At 40.9% G+C, this 24,511-nt stretch overlaps 1 protein-coding gene across 3 annotated transcripts in view; it reads left to right on the top strand.

Moving 5' to 3' along the window:
- PPIG (peptidylprolyl isomerase G) overlaps window positions 1-10,985 on the top strand; it is a 45,621-nt gene extending 34,636 nt beyond the window's left edge. For all 3 annotated transcript variants that reach the window (XM_089651877.1, XM_089651878.1, XM_089651876.1), the window contains 5 exons: window positions 293-485; window positions 2,178-2,336; window positions 2,486-2,555; window positions 4,342-4,478; window positions 8,157-10,985. In XM_089651877.1, coding sequence (XP_089508003.1) covers window positions 293-485; window positions 2,178-2,336; window positions 2,486-2,555; window positions 4,342-4,478; window positions 8,157-9,828 — 2,231 coding nt within the window. In that variant the 3' untranslated portion in view covers window positions 9,829-10,985. The remainder of the gene's footprint in view (window positions 1-292; window positions 486-2,177; window positions 2,337-2,485; window positions 2,556-4,341; window positions 4,479-8,156) is intronic.
- Window positions 10,986-24,511: the final 13,526 nt, after the last annotated feature.

Below are 24,511 nucleotides of genomic sequence, written 5' to 3'. Positions count from 1 at the left end.
TTTGGAAAATTTCAAGGGGTATGAATACTTTTTTCAAGGCAATGTATGAGACCCCATCCAGTACTAGAGGTTGTTTGTCTGCATAAAACCTTGCTAGCTTCAGTGGGGAGTAGATGCCTCCTGCCTTATCTAAAACTTTACACTGCTTCTAGGATTTAGGGAAGGGCAGGCTTCAGCACTGGTTTTGGCCTTGTAGGTAATGGCCATAATGGATGGTTCATCGTAACTTTTTGATGTATTGCGATTTGCGTGCCGTCCAAATCTAATATTTGTTGTTTTTTGCTGGTTTTAGCTAAAAAAGAGAAGAAGAGGCACAAATCTTCCTCCTCCAGTGACACAGAAGATTCAAGTGGGTCTGATTCCTCTTCTGATTCATCATCAGACTCGGAAGAGGAAGAAAAATCTAAAAAGAAGAAAAAGAAGCACAAGAAAACTTCCAAGAAACAGAAAAAGGGAAAGAAAAAGCGAAAAAAGAACAAGAAAAGGTACAATACTTTTGAGGAAAAAATCTGCTGAGAACTATTTATATCTAAAAAACTTTACATTACCATACCAACATTACTTTTTTTTGGTATTTGATAAATGTCTGCCTTGCCTGTGAAAAAAAACTTTTATGTTTATGATGTATCCTTGCCTCTGTGGATATCTGGTACTGACCAGAGTACTAGTTTCTCTTTTATTAAGAGAATAGTTTAAAGGTGTGAAAGCAGTCCTGTGTGCAAATTAACAAGCTTTTAGTATGACCTCTCTGCTCAATTAGGGTGACTTCACATTGCCCCGCTGTACTTTTCCTAAAGTGCAGCTAACCCGTGGTTTTCTTGCTTTCCCATAGACTGAGGTCCTGAAGTTTTAGTGCAGTATCAGAAAGTGCACCATAACTCCTGTGTGCTGCATCTTGTGTGTTTTCTGAAACGCACGTGCTGGGGCGCCTATGCATGAAAGTGTTGATTGTGATACACGTCACACATCGCCACGCACGCCAGAATGAGAGCAATGATTCTAGCACCAGACCTCCTCCGTAATGCTAAACTGATGACCTATAAGGAGCTTTAAAAGTGTCGACCTATAGAAAAAATAGGGTACTGAAGTTCACCGCCATTTCACGAGCGCATACAAATTTAAGGTTTGACATGTTGGATATCTATTTACTTGGTGCAACCTCATCTTTTATAGTTTACAAAAAATAGGGTAATTTATTGCTTTTTTTTTGTGCCCTAAAATTAACTTACTTGTATTTTTTACTGAACTTTTACAGTAATATCATGCGACATAAAAAATTGGAACTACCACTATTGTATTCTCTAAGGTCTCTGCTTTCAGAAAACATATAATGTTAGGAGTTTTTATATAATCTTCAGGCCTAAAATGAATTTTTAAACTTGTGCAAAAAATGCAAAAACGTCTCTGACAACGAAAGGGATTAAGGTTAAGCCCTGATCCACCCTTTCCTGAGGAGCAGCCAATCTATGCTCCTTACACTTCAAGGTCTCTCCCCTCCCTGCTAGTGAACATGGGCGGGGCTGAAGAGTGGCAGGGAGAGGAGGAGGAGATATACAGCGCAATGTTAAAAATATTAAACGTTTAAGTCGCCATAAAGTCCTTTTGTTTTTAAAAGCCCCAGACATTCCTAATATCACCTCTGATTTAAATACAGTTTTGGTTAAAACTTTTTTTTTTTTTTTATCTGGACAAGTAGATTCTCATGAGGGACAAGTAGATTGGGGCCCCGATTTAGTCCCTCAACAAGTAGTTTTTAAAAAAATTTCCACACCCCTTTAAAGGTTATGCTGCCCCTTTACCATGTTTTAGTTATTTTAGTACAGGTCCATGTTGCTTGTGTTTTGTCAGTTTCATTGGCTTCAGTTTTGAAATAATATCCTATTTTATGAACGGACCAAAGCTGTTCCTTAGATTAGTATTAGACTTAGTGGAATGAACATGTTATAAACAGACCTTTTTTTTTAAAGGGGTTTAATAAGAATAAGAGGACTGTGTAGTCATTTAGCAAGCAATATGCAGTATTTTAATAACCAGTTGCTCTAAGTTAGTGCACTTTTGTATGATTATAGCTCTTCATGATTTTTCTATTAAATATATCTAGATGGCTCTTAGACACGCTTGGTTTTTCATTTCTTATGGATTTTTTTTTTTGTCTCAAAACCCCGAATGTCCCTTAGTTCTGAGAGTGAAAATGAAGATGAGGTTCAAGTCACATCCACTGTACGTCCAGAAGAGATCCCCACTGTGCCAGAGAACAAGTTCTTAATGAGAAGAAGTCCACAGAGAGTTGATGAGAAAGAAGCACGAGGCAATGACAGAGAACGAGAAAGGGAAAGGCAAGTGGTTTTAGTTATTTGTTCTTTCACCAAGGATAATGGATTTGCATATGAAAAGCTGCAGACTGATAATGTTTACTGTCTAAACTGCACATCCTTAGTTGCTTTCCTGCATTATTTTTTATTTGTGTTTTGTTTTTGTGCTTTAGCAATTCCCTTTACCAGAGAAGACTTTTGGTAACGAGGTCTGGAAGAAAAATTAAAGGAAGAGGCCCCAGAGTAAGCATTTCTTTTTTAAATATGTTTTGTATCTTTTTTTTTTTTTTTTTTTTTTTCCCAAGCCAATCAATCTGCTGTGCTAGTATGTGCAATTCATGAAAATGAGAAGGAAAAATCTGCGCTAGGGCTTTGTTGGATGTTAACAAAACATAGCAGCTAGCATAATAAACACCACAAAACAATAGTGCAGCGCCAGTATAATCTTTGAAAAAAACTAGTAGAGCAGAGATGAAACACACACCACTACCAGTATGTGATCCCGCCATGGCCATCTTGGATTCTGGAAAATTTTTATTTGATATGAAGTGCCTGGTTGTCATCTTTTCATTGTAAGGGCATTTACCACATAAAATTGGTGTTTTAATTAGGATTACACTATGGAGAGCCTGTCTTTCTTGTTCATGATACTATGTCCAACTGCGTGTGTGTGTGTGTGTGTGTGTGTGTGTGTGTGTGTGTGTGTGTGTGTATATATATATATGTGTATATATATGTGTGTATATATATATGTGTGTGTGTATATATATATATATATATATATATATATATATATATATGCACAGCAATCTGATATAATGCAGCAGTACTATCATTTGACCTGTGGTTTCTAGGAAAGCTGGATTGATGCATAAGTGCTGGCTCACCACTCTTAATTGGGGGCCATATGATCATGGTAAGCCTCCGTCTGTTGTACACAGAGGTGCTGTGTGGTTTATCATTAAGAAGTTTGCTATCTACATCTGTCATTTCTCTTAATTGAAGAACCACTGAATTCACAGTTTTTGGCTTCACATTTGGATTCCTTTGTTTTATTCTTTTCAGTTTGTGGTGACACGAGTTTGATATATTTGCATTGCACTATTGTATTGTACATATATTTTAATTTATCCTCACGCTGCACTATTGTTTTGTGAAATTCATGAAAATGGTTCATGGTTTTCTGGCAACACTCAAGTCCACTTTTTTCCACATGTTATGGCAGATACCTGAGGTGTCAAGCCTCCAAAATGCATGTGCAGCAGCGCTAAGTGTCAAAAGTATAGGTCCAATGAATCTATGAAGCAGAAGCAGGAGAGAGTTTGTCAGGTACGGCTTTCTCTTCGGCAAGGAAACAGAGAATGCGGAGTGACATTGCCACAGCTCACAAACCCATGATGCAGAGGCAGTAATGCATTAAATTATCTTACACTGCAGATTTACAGCTGTTAGGCTACAGAACAAGAGTGTCTAAGCATGGTCACAAACAAAGAAGCACCAATTACGTGACTTCCTTCCATCAAACTTTGAATGGGCACCACATACTTTAATTCTTCACCTACCCTCTTTTCACCCTCACATGCTAAGTCAGCAAATGCACGTCTATTTTATAGGAGGAATTCAAAGCAAAAGAGATTTATTTTCAGGGCACTGCTTAGGCAAAATTTATTTTTTTGCATAGTTACATTGGTCCAGATCATTGTATGTATGCACATTCCATCCCTCACTGATATCTGTGGATGATCAGAATAGTAGCTGCCTGCTACTGCAGTGATCCACTTGGTCTTTCAAGTTCTCTGAATGGCACCTGTGCGAGTGAGCAATTCCCTGTAATCCCTATACAGGATGACAGCCACCCAGCATGTGATCAGGAAATTAGTGAGGATCACTGTGGTAGCAGTGGCTACTAACATTGATTTTCCTCTTCCACAGGGATAAGCCAGGTATGCATTGATCCCTTACATCTTAAAAATCAAAATAACTGTAATTACTGATTTGTCTGAAAAATATTTTTTTTTTCTTTTTTTAGCGCTACCGTACACCATCAAGATCTAGATCTAGAGATCGATTTAGAAGAAGTGAGACTCCCCCACACTGGAGGCAAGAGATGCAGAGAACCCAGAGGATGAGATATTCTAGTGGAGAACGCTGGATCAAGGGAGATAAGTATGTCCTTTTAAAGTTTGATTTCAAGTATCCTTTAGGGTTGTGAAAACACACCTCCAGTTGGGTCCCTTCCCCACAGTAAGTTAAAAAAAAAAATTCCAGGATGCATACCTCAGATTTAGGTGTTTTTCAGCCAGTCATGTGACAAGCAGGGTCTATCTTCAGTTTCAGTGGTGGGCCGTCGTCACTGCTGCAAAGAACAGGACTTGTATTGTATTGTAATGCGCGAGTGCTGTTCTATGTAATGTTCCACTGTGAGCCCAGGCTGTGTGATGAAGCACCAAAAAAGGGGGATGTGAAAAGAGATTCACAGAAAAAGCGGTTACATAACGAACAGAAAGCGATACTCAGAAATTCCTCAAAAATTATGCTTTATTACAAAACTTGCATATGTAGACATTTAGGTATATGTCCTGGTATATGTGCAGCCTGATGTACACCCAGCACAGGCGTATGTATCCGTGTCCCCTGCTGGACTACATGTTTTAGGTCATACTTTGTTGTATTGTCTCATCTTGTGGTGATGGCTAACTGAGGTATTTACCTAAATGTCTACATACAGGTGAAACTCAAAAAATTAGAATATCGTGCAAAAATTCATTTATTTCAGTAATGCAACTTAAAAGGTAAAACTAATATATGAGATAGACTCATTACATGCAAAGCAAGATAGTTCAAGCCGTGATTTGTCATAATTGTGATGATTATGGCTTACAGCTCATGTAAACCCCAAATCCACAATCTCAGAAATTTAGAATATTGTGAAAAGGTGCAATATTCTAGGCTCAAAGTGTCCCACTCTAATCAGCTAATTAAGCCATAACACCTGCAAAGGGTTCCTGAGACTTTAAATGGTCTCTCAGTCTGGTTCAGTAGGAATCACAATCATGGGAAAGACTGTTGATCTGACAGTTGTGCAGAAAACCATCATTGACACCCTCCATAAGGAGGGAAAGCCTCAAAAGGTAATTGCAAAAGAAGTTGGATGTTCCCAAAGTGCTGTATCAAAGCACATTAATAGAAAGTTATGTGGAAGGGAAAAGTGTGGAAGAAAAAGGTGCACAAGCAGCAGGGATGACCGCAGCCTGGAGAGGATTGTCAGGAAAAGGCCATTCATAAGTGTTGGGGACTTTCACTAGGAGTGGACTGAGGCTGGAGTCAGTGCATCAAGAGCCACCACACACAGACGGATCCTGGACATGGGCTTCAAATGTTGTATTCCTCTTGTCAAGCCGCTCCTGAACAACAAACAACGTCAGAAGCGTCTTACCTGGGCTAAAGAAAAACAGACCTGGTCTGTTGCTCAGTGGTCCAAAGTCCTCTTTTCTGATGAGAGCAACTTTTGCATCTCATTTGGAAACCAAGGACCCCGAGTATGGAGGAAGAATGGAGAGGCACACACTGCAAGATGCTTGAAGTCCAGTGTGAACTTTCCACAGTCTGTGTTGATTTGGGAAGCCATGTCATCTGCTGGTGTTGGTCCACTGTGCTTCATTAAGTCCAGGGTCAACGCAGCCATCTACCAGGAGATTTTGGAGCACTTCACTTTTCCTTCCGCAGACGAGCTTTATGGGGATGCTGACTTCATTTTCCAGCAGGACTTGGCACCTGCCCACACTGCCAAAAGCACCAAAACCTGGTTCAATGACCGTGGGATTACTGTGCTTGATTGGCCAGCAAACTCGCCTGACCTGAACCCCATAGAGAATCTATGGAGCATTCCAAGAAAAAGATGAGACATGAGACCGAACAATGCAGAAGAGCTGAAGGTCGCTTTTGAAGCATCCTGGTCTTCCATAACACCTCAGCAGTGCCACAGGCTGATATCTTCCATGCCACGCCGCATTGAGGCAGTAATTGCTGCAAAAGGGGCCCAAACCAAGTACTGAGTACATATGCATGCTTATACTTTTCAGAGGTCCGATATTGTTCTATGTACAATCCTTGTTTTATTGATTGCATGTAATATTCTAATTTTCTGAGATTGTGGATTTGGGGTTTTCATGAGCTGTAAGCCATAATCATCACAATTATGACATCACGGCTTGAACTATCTTGCTTTGCATGTAATGAGTCTATCTCATATATTAGTTTTCACCTTTTAAGTTGCATTACTGAAATAAATTAACTTTTGCACAATATTCTAATTTTTCAAGTTTCACCTGTATGCAATCTTTGTAATAAAGCATCATTTTTTTGCAATTTCTAAGTATCGCTTGCTGTTCATTATGTAATTGCTTTTTCTGTGAATCTCTTTTCACATTCCCCTTTTTTGATGTCTGGCTTTTGGTTACTTGGCAGATAATATACATTCAGCGATACGTTAAATTTATGGTGCCTCTTGCCCCCCCCCCCCCCCCCTTTTTGTTACTAGTGTGTGATGAAGCACCCCTAGGGAGTTCCATTGACGACTTGTGCTAATAAGTGGTTTAATTATGCTGGGGGAAGGGAGTGGGCTTTTAATAGTAGGCCCACCCAAGTAGTATTTTCCAGTTTTGAAGGTGATATCTAGTGGGCTGGATCACCTCTGGATACTTATACCTCCTAGAGAAGGTGGGTCACCTTGTTTTTGGAAAAGCTGTTGTGCAGACCTGGGAACTGCATTGGTAAAATTGCACCACTTCAAAAACAAAAAAAAAAAAAAACTTTCACAGATACACTACTATGTTCTGGTGCAATATTTTTTATTTAGATATAAAGGAATTACAGCCATAATATTCCTAGGACCTAGGGTGCCTAGGACCCAGTGGCTGGGAAGGGCCATAGGGAGTGGAAATGTCCACTTAAAAATTGGGGGAACAAAATACACTATTATGTTCAAACTAAAATGCAAATAAAATGAGACCAAATACTAACATATTAGCTTTGGGTAGATTTAATCTTCGATTTCTGGGATTTCATTAGCAAATTCTCCTGGCTATGAAGCAGTCAGCTCCATCTCTATGCACTACTTTCTGTTGGAGATGCAGAGATTATTTTGTTTTGTCATTCAGCATGCTATTCTTTTTAAACGTGTTTAAAAGGGATATGACCATAAAACAAGTAAAGTGTTCATATAAGTCTCTTATTTCACAAATATTTTTATTTGTTGTGTAAAGTAGAAACATCTGGTTTTATGACTTGAAAAAGTAGTAATGTCTAATCTTTGTATAAGAGGTTAGGAACATTTTAGTTTTCATGGACTATTAATTACTGGTTTACTCTTTACGAGGGTATTGTGGACGATCGTTTTCATTCTTTATTTTTGTTGTCCTGACTTAGCTAAAATGACCACTGCTTAGGGCTAAGGCACACAGGCTGAATGAATGATTGCTAAATGCTACTGAATGATTGAGCCTCTTGTTGAAATTCTCATCAGTAGAAAGATTATTTGAATGTGTTTTAAATTAGTTGTTTGCATGAAAGTAGTTAAGCTACTCAAGATCAAGAGGTCAGAATTGACATTGTAGCTTAGCCTTTGGGGCTTGCAGAGCATGTCTGAGTTTTGTCTGATTTGCAGTATCAAGCTTTACATTTGGATAGAGATGGCAGAAAAATGTACACCATAATCTTGTGATAAGTCTCAGATGCAGGCAAGGACACATCTGTATTATGCTCAGATGATCTCCAGCATGGTTAAAAGCCTTTAAATGTGCAGATTTCACTGCTAATTGCTCTACAAATTGTTGATTTTTGCAGGAGTGAAATGAATGAAAAAGACAATCCAAAAAGTCCAGTTCGAGGAAGGGAGAGGAAACTGTCTGACCAAAGGGCTCCATCTGAGAGTCCAAGCAAAAAAAACGACCATGGGAAGAAAAGCAAAGATCGCAAATCAAGCAGCAAGGAAAGGGAGTCTAAGAAACATGGCAAAGATGAAAAAGAGGATAAGTCATGGAGCAAAAAAAGAGCAAAGTCTGATAGCCGGAGTGAAAGTAAGGAAAATGCTAAAAGCAGCAGAGATGCCAAGCACAGCAAGCGTGATCGGACCAGATCAAGAAGCAAGGGAAAAGGACATGAACGGGAAAGAGAAAAAGAAAAACAATCAGACAGCAAAAAAAAAGATAAAGAGAGAAGCAGAAGTAAGGAGAGAGCAAAACAAAGCAAGTCAAAAAATGAAACTTCAAAAAGTAAAAGCAAAGAGAGAGGTAGAAGTAAAAGCAAGGACAGAGCGAGAAGCAAAGAGAGAGTAAGAAGTAAGAGTAAAGAGAGAAGGAAAAGCAAAGAGAGGGGTAGAAGTAAAAGTAAGGAAAGAATAAAAAGTAAAGAACGTGGTAGAAGTAAAAGCAAGGAAAGAAGGAAAAGTAAGGAACGAGGTAGGAGTAAAAGCAAGGACAGAAAAAAAAGTAAAGAACGGGGTAGAAGTAAAAGCAAGGAGAGAAAGAGAAGTAAAGAACGGGGTAGAAGTAAAAGCAAGGAGCAAGGCAAAAGTAAAGAACGGGGTAGAAGTAAAAGCAAGGAGCAAGGCAAAAGTAAAGAACGGGGTAGAAGTAAAAGCAAGGAGAGAAGGAAAAGTACAGAACGGGGTAGAAGTAAAAGCAAGGAGCGAGCTAAAAGTACAGAACGGGGTAGAAGTAAAAGCAAGGAGCGAGATAAAAGTACAGAACGGGGTAGAAGTAAAAGCAAGGAGCGAGCTAAAAGTAAAGAACAGGCCAGAAGTAAAAGCAAGGAGCGGGCCAGAAGTAAAAGCAAGGAGCGAGGCAAAAGTAAAAGCAAGGAACAAGACAAGAGCAAAGATAGACATGAAAAAGCAAAGAGTAAGGAACGGGAATCTGTGAAAACAAAACGTAGATCCAGCAGCACAGCTGAAGAGAGAAGCAAAAGCAAAGAAAACAGAAGAGCTTCATCAAAAAGCCTGGATAATGACCGAACCAAAAGTAGAGATCGCGGAAAAAGCAAAGACAAAGAATCCAAAGCCAAGGGTCGGTCCAGAAGTAGAGATCGAAAAAGAACCCCAGAAAGGTCCAGAAGCAAACGAAGTAGGAGCCTGGGTGACTCCAAATCTCCTGATCGCGAGGCCAGTCACAGCAAAAACAAGGACTCGTCGAAAAAAGAAGTTAAAGGCTCTCCGAAAAAGTCCCCAGAGCGTGAAAGTCACAAAAGGAAGTTGTCCAGGAGCAGCAGTCCAGACAGTAAACGAACCAGAAAATCTAGCCGAAATCATACAAGTCCAGACTCCAACACAGTGCATAGCACTTACAGAGAGGACCTATCCTCCCATGGGAAAAGTGGCGACAGGGAAAAGACTAGAAGATATTCACATGATAAAGAAAACGGTAAAAGGTCCCGGAGTCGTGAAAGACATACATCCCGGTCAAAGGAACAAAGAATTAGTCAGTCCAGCCCCAACAGTGTTGACAATAAAAATGAGTAATACAGTTAGACATGTTTGGACTTGTTCGTTTTTTTTTTACAGACTTTCATTTGTCCAAATTTTTCTTTCTTATATAATCCTCAGCTTGGATCATTTGTATTGCCCATGTTTTAATAAACATTCGATGAAAGAATTTTAAGTGTACAACATTGTCAACAATTTTTTTTTTGGTTTTTTTTGCATTTTTGAATGGTTGAGGGTTTTTCCTTTTTTCTTTAGATTTACTTGACTGAAACGTTTTGGTTTTCCCTTAGCTCTCCAGAAAATGCATGTGTTCATGCTTTGATAAAATATTGTGGTACATGATGTTATGGCACGTTTCTAATAGCACCTACACCATACCTGTAAAAGACTATACGTAACATATTAGAAACGTTTAAAGTATGTTTACAAATATTTTTTTAAAGGCTTGGGTAAAATCTATGTATAGTATGAAATGTATTCTAAATGTTTTCTTCTGTATAAATTTAGTGTGGTTTGTTTGCTGCTCTTAATGGGGTTTTCCTGTTAATACAAAATTGAACACTCTTGATACAGCCCTCACCCCGCTTCTTTATCTGGACTGTTGGTGTGGTTTAGATTTTAGCAGGAAGAGATGTCATATGAAATCTGGCATAGCTCCCCAGTCAAATATATGCACTTTTGATTTTGTCCAGCACATTATCTCTTGAGTGCCTCTATAGATGAGGTTTGCTGTGTGGTGGAGGCTGAATTAAGGGACAGCTTTTCATAAAGTGGAAAGTCCCTTTTAAGAGAAGACCTACCCTCAAACACTCAGCTTAAAAGCAATAGCTAGCCTTGTCCTTGCAAGAAACTGCTATACCTTAATGATCGGTATGGGATTTCTCCAAGAGCAGTTTTACTGCTGAAATCTGACTTTTAAGTTGTACAAAAAGGAGGTGAATGGGATATAGAGGTCTAAAATAGAACTCTGCTCTTCTTTGAGATGTGGAAACCCTTTTAAGCTTGCATACAATTGAACCATATTATTAACTGTTGAATGAAATTTGGATATTGAGACTTTTTTGGTTACTTAAAGAACTATGGCTGTGATTCTTCTATCCTGTTTATCTGAGTAAAATGTATGTATTAGTAGCGAAGTCTGTGTCAAAGTTGTGGATAAAACATCTTACATTTTGTTCTGTTTTTGAAATGTCCATGATGCTAGTCTTCATCTGTTCTTCTTGGTTTAGATATTTTAAATATAATTCCAAAAGAGTCTAACCCTTACATCCATTTATGGCTTAAAGCAGGGGTGGGCAACTGTGGCCCTCCAGCTGTTGTAGAACTACATGTGCCATGAGGCATTGCAAAACTGACAGTTACACGCATGACTCCCAAAGGCAGAGGCATGATGGGACTTGTAGTTCACCAACAGCCACAGTTGCCCACCCCTGGCTTAAAGTATATGCACAGTGCCTTGAAAAAGTATTAATACCCCTTGAAATTTTCCACATTTTGTCATGTTACGTTGTTAAAACCTACATTTATTTTATTGGGATTTTATGTGATAGACCAACACAAAGTGGCACATAATTGTGAAGTGAAAGGAAAATGATAAATGGCTTTCAATTTTTTTTTTTTTACAAATTTCTAAAGTGTTGTGTGCATTTGTAGTCAGTACTTTGTAGAACCACCTTTCGCTACAGTTACATCTGCAAAAACTGTTGCAATTGACTGCAGTTTTCTTTCTTTTTTTAAGTGTTAAAGCCAGAAGGTTGGAATGTTAAATGAAAATAGATTTGAGGCAGGTCTGTGATTGTGGGTGTTTTTTTTTTTTTTTTTTTATAACCAATGCACATTTTCCGGTAGTGGTGATTCAATACTTTTTCCCAAGGGGTTGTAGAGAGTGAAATTTTTGCCCATTCTTCTTTGCAAAATAGCTCAAGCTCTGTCAGGCTGGATGGAGAGCGTCTGTGCACAGCAATTTTCAAGTCTTACCACAGATTCTCAGTTGGATTTAGGTCTGGCCTTTGATTGGGCCATTCTAACACATGAATATGCTTTGATCTAAACCATTTCATTGTAGCTCTGGCTTATGTTTAGGGTCGTTGTCCTGCTGGAAGGTGAACCTCCACCCCTGTCTCAATTCTTTTGCTGACTCTTAACAGGTTTTCTTCTAAGAAAAAAATTATTAAAATTAAAACCGTGTCCATATTTCATCTGTGACCATACATTCCTTCTTAGTATTGTTGACAAATCGACTAGTCCTTGGTTCACCTGTAATGTGTTGTCATAACAACCATATGTGCACCTTCACCAGTTGTGCTCTCACCTGGTAAATATGACCAAACTGTTAAGAAACACAAGCTATTTATGACCTCATTTAAGTGGACTGTGGATGGATGGGATAATTATCCTAAAGGGTTTGGATCCCCTCACTTTAGTGATCGTCCTCCATTGGTTCATGTACCATATTAAGTAATGGAACATAATGCCTTATCCTCTTTTAAAACATTTATTAGTACACTATAATGCACTCATGTAAATGCTGTAAAAAACGCTGTTAAAATACTCCACACCTTTGCTAGCAATTCAGTAGTCTATACTTGCTTAGTATCTGTCTGGCTCCTTCTGCATGAGCATCGTGACGTCAGAGCCCCTCCCCTAAATGTTGCGCCATCGGGTCACATGGCTTCAGGGGGAATTGATTGGATGATACAGCGCTCATTCTTTTATATGGGAATCATTAGGTGCCATTTTCCTGTGCTCCGCATGGCGGTAGCCATGTTTTTGGAGCCAAATTCCATATGGTAAAGCGGTGTTCTGCGTTTTGTTTAAGCCAAAACATAAAAGCTGGTTTAAGTGTAATAATTTAATACCAGCGTCATGTTGACCTCCATTGAGACCTAAACTAAGCACTCTAAAGGGTGGTGCAATTTATTGAATTTATTATAAAAACCTTATTTCACATGTTTCTTGTGTCCCACACATGGCTTCTCGCAAGCTGCAAACGGGACTTTTTATGGCTTCCTTTCAACAATGGCTTTCTTCTTGCCACTGTTCCATAAAGGCCAGATTTGGGGAGTGCACGACTAATAGTTGTCCTGTGGACAGATTCTCTCAACTGAGCTGTGGATCTCTTCAGCTCCTCTAGAGTTACCATGGGTCCCTTAGCTGCTTCTCTGATTAATACTCTTCTTGCGCAGCCTGTCAGTTTAGGTGGAAAGCCTTGTCTTGGTAGGTTTGCAGTTGTACCATATGCTTTCCATTTTCTGGTCTATCACATAAAATCCCAATAAAATATATTTGTTTTTGTTTGTAACATGACAATGTGGAAAATTTCAAGGAATTTTAATACTTTTTAAGGCACTGTAAATCCATTATTAGGTACAACCATAGTGGTGGATCACTATGGCTGTACCTGATGAGGGCACTGGATTCTGTGTGGCCTTTCACCTTGGCGCATAGTGCATAGCACTGAGTTAGCTATTGGATGCTATATGGGTCAAGGGCCGAGGTCTGCCAGTGTTAGAGCCCTGTCCCTGAAGATCCCTTTGGGTGGTATAGCCAGAATAGAGGTTTGATCCTTTTTATTCTTGCCTAAATGTAAAACATCTGCCAATGGTAAGAGAAGGATGGAAGCCCTTTAAAAATTTCTCTGCCCAGGGTGCCTAGCTCTATGCCGCTGCCAGAAAGGGAGCTTTGCTGCAACTATAGGTGATAGTTACACTGAGGGCCAGGAATGCTACTGAAAAATGCATTTGTTGCTATTTCTCTCTTCAGGTGCCTGTGCTGGCCCTCTGCCTTGTTCCTCTTCTGAGTGTTAGTTCATTGTGATAGCAACTCTTGGTCCAGCAGTCAGCTAAGCTACTTGGATATACAGCAGCTTACAATGTTTGCTACTGGAAATCCTCTCCACAGCAGTGGAGTTCATAAGTACTGACCTGGGAACATTTTGCACTGTACATAACTGATCCAAAGCAAATAAAAGGAAAGGGTCAGATGACTTTGATAGCACAGATTCAGCCCGTGGCTCCAAGGGGGGTGATTGTTTATTTACACCGGTCCCTGTATTTCTCTAGGCACTCTGAAAGCTCATTTACTGCACACCCTTAGTCCTTTTTATCAAGATGAGAGTTTTTTTCCACATCTGTGGGCAGAATTGTAGGCCTCTTAGATGCCATTGATACCAGGGGTCACAATGGTGACTCCTAAGTTTCCCCTCCTGTGTTAGTGCCTGAGTTTACCCTTAAGGCAGACGCACTACCACAGAAGATGGAAGATGAGGAAGACCCCTGCATTTTGGTGATATAAATGAGGATGAGAAGCCTTTGGCTAAAATATCCATGCTATAGCTACCCTAAGGCCTTGTTCACATGGGAGATGATGCCTGTATATCCCGAATGGGCATTTATTGCAGATATTCTAACTTCTAGGTGCTGTGGACAGGAAGTCCATTAGGATGTGGCAACTGCACAGACACAGCCCCTGGTCCTAATGTGACAGGTGTGCAGGCAAGTCACTCCTAACAGGTACTGTTCACACTATATGGGCATCATTGCCCATGTGAAGAAGGCCTTATTGATGCTATACACTCCTGTTAGAGAGCCTTCAGAATGGGGTCCCTGAAATTGTCAACACCTGCTAAGCCTTTCCGGATGGAGACTGCCCTTGCCCAGAGAAGATTTTTACCCCAACATGCTTTGTAGAGAAATATACTATTGAGAAGTTTCCTGCAAAAGCGGAAAGACTGCCCTCATGTTGTATAGGGATGAGCATACTGTTGCCGCTATATAAATCCTGTATTATTATAATAATAATCTCATATCTTAAGACCCTCACAAACTGTGAAAAGGATAATACTGTGTGCAAGGACTTGGACAAAAGTTTAGAGGCTCTCCTTAAGCCCCTCTTTTTATTGATGGGCCTTGCTATGGAACCTGCTGTTGCTTTTATTGCCATCTACCATACTATTGTATTGGACTCTAGCCTGGTATCCCAGTTTATTCTTAACAGATGTTTCAGTCTATAGTCAGACTTCTTACCTGTTGCTTTACACTACTGTATGAATGGCTTGGTGGATGTGCTTTTCCAGACCTTTTGGGATGAGTCTTCTCTCCATTCACATGTGCAGGATCCTATGGCTTAAATGCTGACCAGCAGAGCACGCATGTAAGAAACACCTTGAATGGTAATACCAAGGAGGTCACAGGAACTAAAGTTACACTTCTATTTCAGAAAAAGAAGACTTCGCCGTCTACTCCCGAGGTTCAGAAAAGGCCTTTCATCCCTCTTAGTACTCCAGTTCCAATTCTAAACAAGGAAAAAAGCTATCTTAGAAATACTTGGCCCTCCAAACCAGCCAAGTTTGTTTCCAATCCCTTTTCCCAGGGATGGGGTGCCCCTATTTCTGCGTGTAGAGATGTCTGTCGGCCTTCTCATCCCAGGAAATCTCAGACGTTTGGGTCCAGGGTGTCATTTCCAGGGGCTATAAACTGAAGTTTTGAACTCTCCCTCCTCTCTGTTTCAGATTTCCTCTCTCCCTGCAAACTGCAGTTCTTCCAGCTGTCCAGCAGCTTCTGTCGCAGGGGGCATTACCAAAAGATAAATGCTTTCAACGCTTCTATGCTTGCATTTCTATGGTTCCCAAACCAAAATCTAACCCATTTTTGATCTGAAGACTCACTCTATTCCTACGGGTTCAGAAGTTCCACATGGAAACTGCCAGATTGGTCTCTTCCTCTGGGCGACTTTCTGGCTTTAGTAGACATTCAGGATGCCTACTTACTCATTGCCATCTTTCCTCTCCATCAATGCACTCTGCGTTTGGTGGACGATCAGCATTACCAATTTGCCATCCTTCCATTTTTGGCCTGTCCACAGCTTTCAGTGTTTTCACCAAGGTACTTGTCTCTAGCTCTATGTGCTCAAGGTATTCAGGTTGTGGAGTACTTGGACAGTCTCCTACTGAAAATATTAATCTCCCTGTCAGCCAAGGTCGAGCTGACATTGCAGCCTCTGTAGAACTTCGATTAGGTCCTCAACCTGTGGATGTAATTGCTGAATTAATCTCACAGACTAGAGTACTTGGGCCTGATGTTAGACTTTATCCTGGGGCAGAAGAGCTTGGACAGGGTCAACTTCTGTGTCTCCATTCTCATTCCCACACTCTTGGGGGTCAGAGGAAATTCTCTTGAAATGTGCATGAGGGTCCTGCGTCTAATAATTGCCTCCTTCAAGGCTGTACTGTATGCCTAGTCTCAATCCAGACCATTATAATAAAACATTCTGGCACCCGAGACAAGCGGGCTTGGCCCTTGGAACACTCCATGTGTCTGACCAACCAGGCCAGACTCTCGCTGGCATGGTGGATTTCCAACCCATGGAACCCCTATCTTCCAAAGTTGTGGAGGGCTCTCACAATGGATGGTAGGTCTACTGGGCAGGGTGGAATCCTGGATCCCCTCTGTACATGGGACTTGGTCATCAAAGGCAGCTGTCTTCCCATCAACATCCTTTAGCTAAGGGCAATTTGGTTTTCTTTTGAATGCTGGACCTTTCAATTGTGAGGGCCCTCTATGAGAATCCAGCCTGAAATTGACACAATTGTGGTCTACATCAGCCATCAAACGGGCACAGCTCAAAAGGAAGCAAACATGATGCTCTATTGGGTAGAACTTCATGTTGCAGCTCTGTCCACCATCCACATTCTTGGTCATCAATGTCTGAATCTGTGGGAATGGGTTTTTCATTCAGGGGTATTCCAAGTCCTTTGCCACATATGGTGGATGCCAGATGTTGCTCTTCTAGTGTCCAAATGCAACAACAAACTGGAAAGGTTTGTTGCTAGGTCCAGGGAGCCACAGGCCTTTGCAGTAGATGCTCTGGTTTGCACTAATCTATGGTTTTCTGTCCCTCCCAGATGCTCCCTCAGCTGTTCAGTAGGATTGAGATGTAGGGCAGGGGTGGGCAACTGTGGCTGTTGTAGAACTACATGTCCCATGAGGCATTGCAAAACTGACAGTTACAAGCATGACACTCAAAGGCAAAGGCATGATGGGACTTGTAGTTCACCAACAGCTGGAGGGCCACAGTTGCCCACCCCTGATGTAGGGGATTTCAGTGATTCTTATCATACAGAATTGGCCCAATGTGAATGTGGTACTTGAACATACTCAGACTACTGGCATACTCTCTGTGGGCCCTTCCAGAAGTCCTAAGTGCCAGTACACCCTCCTGCTTTTTGGTTGCAGGCACGGTTATATGAGACAAGGGTTCTTCCCCTCTGGTCTCCCTATTACTTACAAAACTGAATTTAGCTGGAAATTGGAGGGGTTATATAAGGAATATCTGAGCAGATTTCCCTTTTATACCTGTGTCTAATAACTTAGAGGTAGCTGCATATACTTCATGTTAAAAACTTAAGTTCCCGTGTCCTGTACTGTACTGACAATGCATCTAGGGGGCTGAGGGACCTGGAACCTCCAGAGGGGGCCCTTTAGGTGCAGCATGCTCCTGAGCTTCCATGGGACCAGTCCCCCCAGCTGGACACCGCCGCAAAAAGGGGGGGGGACCCCCAGGGAGGACTCTCCCCCACCCCCAGGAGCTGCCAAGGTGCCCACGTATCCTGCTGTCCGTGCCGAACAGCGTGTGTGTTGATCCCTGTCTTCACAAGCTCGTGGTGCCTAAGAGAATCCCTGCCATAGGCTATGGGAAAATGGCCACCAAGGACCTCCCCCAGCTGGCCTCCATTGCTTGATAGCCACTCAAACCCCCAAAAAATGGCTACTGGCCAAAAAATCTCCAGAAAAATGGTCACAGAGTCTGGCACTAGAGGCATAAGGCCAAAAACCTCCACGAATAAAGCCACTGCAGCTACAATAACATGGCCACTGGCCATCCCAGCCACATGCAATGTGCCCTGCATCCCCTGATCCAGGCAGGCCTGCAAACCATAATGGACAACCCTCCCCCACACACACAGCAGGACAAGGACCCCTCCAGCCCCAGATGAGTCCCAGACCGCAGAGGGAAGGAGAGAGCCTGCACTACCAGGGTCCAGCCAGGAGCGAGGTACCTGGGCTAAGCCCACGCCCTTTCCAGGGCACTGGTGCATGAAGGGGGAAGGGAGGTGGGTGAGATGGGGACCCCACAGGACTGATCACCCCAGGAAGCACTCGTGTCCTGCACCGTGTCTTGGAGAGGAGGGGCACTACTTGCCAATCCAGCAGAGAGTACGGGTGAAGCTTCGGTGACAGATCTTCCTCTCCAGTGAAGTGTGGGGGCTGTGGGCCAGGGGTACACTGTGACACAGACTAAAAGCTCCAAAAGTCATATGCATCCCACGAGGCTTTTAACTCGCTGGCCACCACGGTCTGTAGGGCATAGTCGCACAGCTGGCAGTCTGCGCACGCTCGCTGGTCAGACTGGTGACCACTGGATCTAGATTATCCAGCCTATCGCCAAGTCCCACTGTTGATAGAAGATCTCTGCAGGAACACAAAAGTCCAGGAAATAAAGAAAAGGAAAAGTTGTGGGACAACCAGTCCCAGCATAACTTCATGTCCATACTCCTGAGACACTAGGCAGAAAAGACTGGAGACCTACAGGTTTAATTTGAGGGTATGTACATCCAAATTGGAGGCTTTATGAATTACAGCTCTTAAGAGTAGCCATTCCCCCTTTTTCAAGGGACCAAAAGTCATCGGACAAGTGAATATAATCGTAAATAAAATGTTCATTTTTAATGTTTTGTTGAGAATCCTTTACTGGCAATGACTGCCTGAAGTCTGGAATGCATTACCAAAGACTGGGTTTCCTCCTTTCTGATGCTTTGCCAGGCTCTAACTGTAGCTGTTTTGAGTTGTTCTTTGTGGGTCTTTCTGCCTTTTTATTTTTGCCTTCAAGTTAAATGCTTGCTCAATTGGGTTAAGATCAGGTGACTGACTCGGCCATTGCAGAATATTCCACTTCTTTTCCTTCAAAAGCTCCTGGGTTGCTTTTGCAGTGTGTTTTGGATCATTGTCCATCTGTACTGTGAAGCGCTATCCAATCAACTTTGCTGCATTTGGCTGGATCTGGGCTGACCGTATATCTCTATCTGCAGAATTCATCCAGCTGCTTCTGTCAGATCATCAATAAACACCAATCAGCCAGTGCCACTGGAAGCCATGCATGCCCATGCCATCATACTGCCTCTATCATGTTTTACAGATGACGTTGTGTGCTTTGGATCATGAGCTGGTCCAGGCCTTCTCCACACTTTTTTTCTTCCTGTCATTCTGGTACAGATTAATCTTAGTTTCATCCGTCCAAAGAATGCTTTTCCAGAACTGGTCTGGCTTTTTTAGATTTTTTTTGGCAAAGTCTAATTTGGCTTTTCTATTCTTCAGGCTTATGAATGGTTTGCACCTTGTGAACCCTCTGTATTTGCTCTTGTGAAGTCTTCTCTTGATTGTAGACTTTGACAATGATTACACCCACCTCCTGCAGAGTGTCCTTCACTTGTCTGGATGTTGTAAATGGGTTTTTCTTTACCCTATAGAGGATCCTGCGATCATCCACCACTGTTGTCTTCCATGGACGTCCATTCCTTTTTATGTTGCTGAGCTCGCCAGTGCGTTCTTTCCCCAGAATGTGCAAAACTGTTGATTTGTCCACTCCTAATGTTGCTGCTATCTCTTGGATGGATTTGTTTCATTTTTGAATCCTTGCAATGGCCTGTTTCGCTTGCATGGACAGCTCCTTTTGAATGTATGATGTAGGTTCACAGCAATAGATTCCAAATGCAAATACCACACTTAGAATCAACTCCAGACCTTCTACCTGCTTAATTGATGAAGAAATAACAAAGGAGTAGCCCACACCTGGCCATGAAACAGCTTTTGATTCAATTGTCTAATTACTTTTGTTCCCTTGAAAAAGAAGGGATGGCTAACCTTAAGAGCTGTAATTCCTAAACCCTTCCTCCATTTGGATGTACATACCCTCAAATTAAACATTCAGCCCAAATCCATTATATAACTATACCTTGAATATGTGTTGGTAATTACCTGAAAAAAACTAAAATTGTGCCTGTGTCCAAATATATATGGACCTAACTGTAGTTGACTGTTTGCTTCATTTGCACTGCCAGGGACTGAAATGCTCCAGGAAAGCTCTTTTTATGCTGAGTTAATCAAAATGACTACAGCTGATTACAGTTGAAAGTCGAATGGCTTTGTGTACCTTTTGAGAAGGTGATTAGCTACACTAGATCAAGTTTACAAGTCATTTTTAGGAGGGGGTGATCCTTTTTCCAACTCATTTTTTTTTCTGACATGTTGGTGTTATATCTTCCACTTGGATGTTTTAAGTTGTACTGAGAAAAATACAGCTGGATAAAACAAAAAACTGTGTCTGTCTTCATTTCAGGCTGCAAAGCAACAAAATGTGATTATTTTAAAAGGGGTGATTCTTTTCTATACCCACTGTACAATGGATATAAAAAGTTTATACACCCCTGTTAAAATGTCAGGTTTCTGTGATGTAAAAAATGAGACAAATAATTTCAGAACTTTTTCCACCTTTTAATGTAACCTGTAAACTTTACAACTCAGTTGAACAACAAACTGAAATCTTTTAGGTGGAAGGAAGTAAAAATTAAAATAATATGGTTGCATAAGTGTGCACACCCTTAAACTAATACTTTGTTGAAGCAACTTTTGACTTTATTCCAGCACTCAATCTTTTTGGGAATGAGTATCAGCATGGCACATCTTGACTTGGCAATATTAGTCCAGTCTTCCTTGAAAAAACACTCCAAATCTGTCAGATTGCGGGGGCATCTCCTGTACACAACCCTCTTCCGATCACCCCACAGATTTTAGATTGGATTCAGGTCTGGGCTCTGGCTGGCCCATTCCAAAATGTTAGCCACCTACCACCCGCCATATAGTAATATGACGGACGCAAGGTGGTTCTCTCATTCTGAGAGGATGTCATATGACGTCCTCCCATTTTCACTGCGCATGCGTGGCTCAGGGAGCGCGCAGTGTGGTGATCGGCGGTGCGCTGTGCTGCGTTACTCGGACACAGCGGATCACCAATCATGGAAAGAGCCGAAGATGTTGGCTCGGTCATGTGATCAGCTGTGTCCAATCACATGTAAACAGGGAAATGCCGGTTATCGGCATTTCTCTCCTCTCGAGCTGTCACGCTGACAGCTCGAGAGGAGAGGAGAGCCGGTAATCTGCTTTCCGTGGAGGGTACATGTACACTGATCATCAGGGCACTGATGATCAGTGTAGCCCCAGCAGTGCCAGCTGTCAGTGTCCATCACTGCCTTACGTCAGTGCCTACCAGTGCACATCAATGCCACATATCAGTGCCCATCTGAGCTGCCTTTCAGTGTCACCCATCAATGCCAATCAGTGCTGCCAGTCAGTGCCGCCTATCAGTGCCATGTATCAGTGCTGCCTTTCAGTGCCCATCAGTGATGCCTGTCAATGCCCATCAGTGCCACCTACCAGTGCCTCCTCATCAGTGCCCATCAGTGCAGCCTCATTAGCGCACTTCAGTTCAGGAGAAAAATCACTTATTTAAAAAATTTTATAACAAAAACTTAAGAAAAAAACTTTTTTTTTTCAAAATTGTCTGGTTTTTGGTTTAAGAAAAAATAAAAAACCCAGAGGTGATTAAATACCACCAAAATAAAGCTCTGTCACAAATGATAAAAATGTCATATGGGTGCAGTGTTGCAGGACCGCGCAATTGTCATTCAAAGTGTGACAGTGCTGAAAGCTGGAAATTGGCCTGGGCAGGAAGGGGGTATAAGTGCCCTGTAGGCTAGAGGTTAATCTTCTGGTGAAGCCATTCCTTTGTTGATTTGGATGTATGCTTTGGGTCGTTGTCATGCTGAAAGGTGAAGCTCCTCTTCTGTTCACCTCTCTAACAGAAGCCTGAAGGTTTTGTGCCAATATTGACTGGTATTTGGAACTGTTCATAATTCCCTCTACCTTGACTAAGGCCCCAGTTCCAGCTGAAGAAAAACATCTCCAAAGCATGATGCTGCCACCACCATGCTTCACTGTGGGTATGGTGTTATTTTGATGATGTGCAGTGTTTTTGCGCCAAACATATGTTTTGGAATTATGGCCAAAAAGTTCAACCTTGGTTTCATCAGACCATAAAACATTTTCCCACATGCTTTTGGGAGACTTAGCCGGGCTTGGATGTTTTTCTTCATAAGAAAAGGCTTCCATCTTGCCACTCTACCCCATAGCCCAGACATATGAAGAATACGGGAGATATTTGTCACATGTACCACACAGCCAGTACTTGCCAGATATTCCTGCAGCTCCTTTAATGTTGCTGTAGGCCTCTTGCCAGCCTCCCAAACCAGTTCTCATCTTTTCATCAAATTCGGAGGGACGTCCAGTTCTTAGTAATGTCATTGTTGCGCCATATTTTCTCCTTGATGATGACTGTCTTCACTGTGTTCCATGGTATATCTAGTGGCTTGGAAATTCTTTTGTAACCTTCTCCTGACTGATAGCTTTTAATGAGATCCCTCTGATGCTTTGGAAGCTCTCTTGGAACCATGGCCTTTGCTGTAGGATGCAACTAAGAAAATGTCAGGAAAGACCTACTGGAACAGCTGAACTTTATTTGGGGTTAATCAGAGGCACTTTAAATGGTGGCAGGTGTGTACTGACTCCTATTTAACATGATTTTGAATGTGATTGCTTCATTCTGAACACAGCTACATACCCAGTTATAAGAGGGTGTGCACACTTATGCAACCACATTATTTTAGTTTTTTATGTTTACTTCCCCCCCCCCCCCAAAAGATATCAGTTTTGTTTTTCAATTGAGTTGTACAGTTTATACGTCACATTAAAGGTGAAAAAAAGTTCTGAAACTGTTTATCTTTGTCTCTTTTTTTTTTACATCACGGGTGTGTAGACCTTTTACATCCACTGTATGTAGTTAAAAGAAATCATTTAAACCTCTTGTGTTCAGTACAAGATATGGCTTGCTCACACCAGCTTGCATGCTATAATGATCCTTTTAGCTTGTCTGTTCTGTACAGGGTCGGTCAGGGGAATTTTTTACAGCATAAGGCACTATTTTTTTTTTTATTTTTTTTTTTGGAATGTCAGAAAATGACATCTTATTCATTTTTATGCATGGCTTCAGAACTGTGGTGCAGAGACTTCAGGTGGTACAAAAGAATGCAGGCATGCTGCAATTTTTCTCACCTCTCTGCTCCATTGTAGTGAGAATGTGGTACTATGAAAACCATGGTTTTCTATGTGCTCTTGCGGCCATTGTGTATGTGTTTAGGATTAATATGGCTACTTTTCTTCTAGGCATGTGTAGCATAAAAACATTTGTTTCAATTAGTTATTTAAAAAACTTTGTTTTGTTACATTAGTTTAATTCATTTTCAGAATTTGTTTTGATTCGCGTCTAATTCAATTTGGCCTTATTCTATTCGAATTTCAGAAGATGGTTGTATTTTATTCTGTTCTATTGTTTGTTTTTCTATTCTAGTATTTTCTATTCTATTCTCTTCTAATTGATTCAAATGTATTCCTTTCAAATTTGAGAAAGTGGTTATTCTTTTTATAGTTTTTTCTATTTGAATTTTGGAAGACAGTACTATTTTTTTTTTCTATTCGAATTCTAATTTCGGAAGACAGTTATATTCAATTTTATTCTATTCTACTATTTTTCTAATCTATTTGAAATGCAAATTTATGAAAACTGTTATTCTATTGTTTTTTGTTTTTTTTTTCTATTCTAATTTATTCGATTTGAAATTAGAATTTCGGGAGACAGTTCTATTCTACCTATTTTTTTTCTAATTTTTTTTTTTTAATTCTATTTCATTCTTTTCTATTCTATTTGAAATTAAGATTTTGGAAGACAGATATATTCTTTCTATTTTGTTCTATTGTTTTTTCTAGGGATGCACTGATACCTTTATTTTTTACCGATACTTTCGGTCAAGTACTCGCCATTACTGATACTTTGTGGTGTGATTTGTGTTAATGGACGCAAATTGCACCGCAAAGAATAGCATGCGATTTGAACAGAAATGTGATTCCTGTCCAAATTGCATGCAGTTTCCCCATTGTGCCTGTATGAACCCAGGATTGCCATAGCCCAGTCCACACACACCATGTGATGCCTGCAGGGCGGTTCCCCGCACCGATCCTGTGTGACAAGCCTGGGTTCACACAGGAACCGTGGGGAAAACGCATGCGATTTGGACAAGAATCACATTCCTGTTCAAATCACATGCTAATCTTTGCAGTGCATGAGTCCATTAACGCAAATTGCACCACAAAGCATCAGTTAAGGTTACGGCTGTATTGTCACGATTACTCATGAAAGTGCTTGGTATCCGCACCAATGCCGGAATCGGTAGCAGTGCATCTGTAGGTTTTTTTTTTTTGTTATATTCTATTCTTTTCTATTCTATTTTCTGTAATATTCTTTTCTGTTCTATTCAAATTTATTCTATTTAAATTTCGCAAGACAGTTATATTCAGTTTTTTCTATTCTATTGGTTTTTTCTATTCTGTTCTATTCTAATTTACTCTATTCTAATTTTGAAAGGCAGTTATATTCATTCTACTCTCTTATTTTCTGTTTGTGTTCTATTTTATTCTTTTCTATTCTAATTTATTCTATTCTGAACTTTTCTATTCAAATTTGAATTTATTCTATTCGAATTTTAAGAAGACAGTTA

Source organism: Staurois parvus, unplaced genomic scaffold (genome assembly GCF_062004578.1).
Source record: "Staurois parvus isolate SC_StPar_1 unplaced genomic scaffold, SC_StPar_1.0 ptg000665l, whole genome shotgun sequence".
Lineage (NCBI taxonomy): Eukaryota > Metazoa > Chordata > Amphibia > Anura > Ranidae > Staurois > Staurois parvus.
Note: the sequence above shows the minus strand (reverse complement) of the source record. Positions and strands in the feature narration are given on the sequence as shown.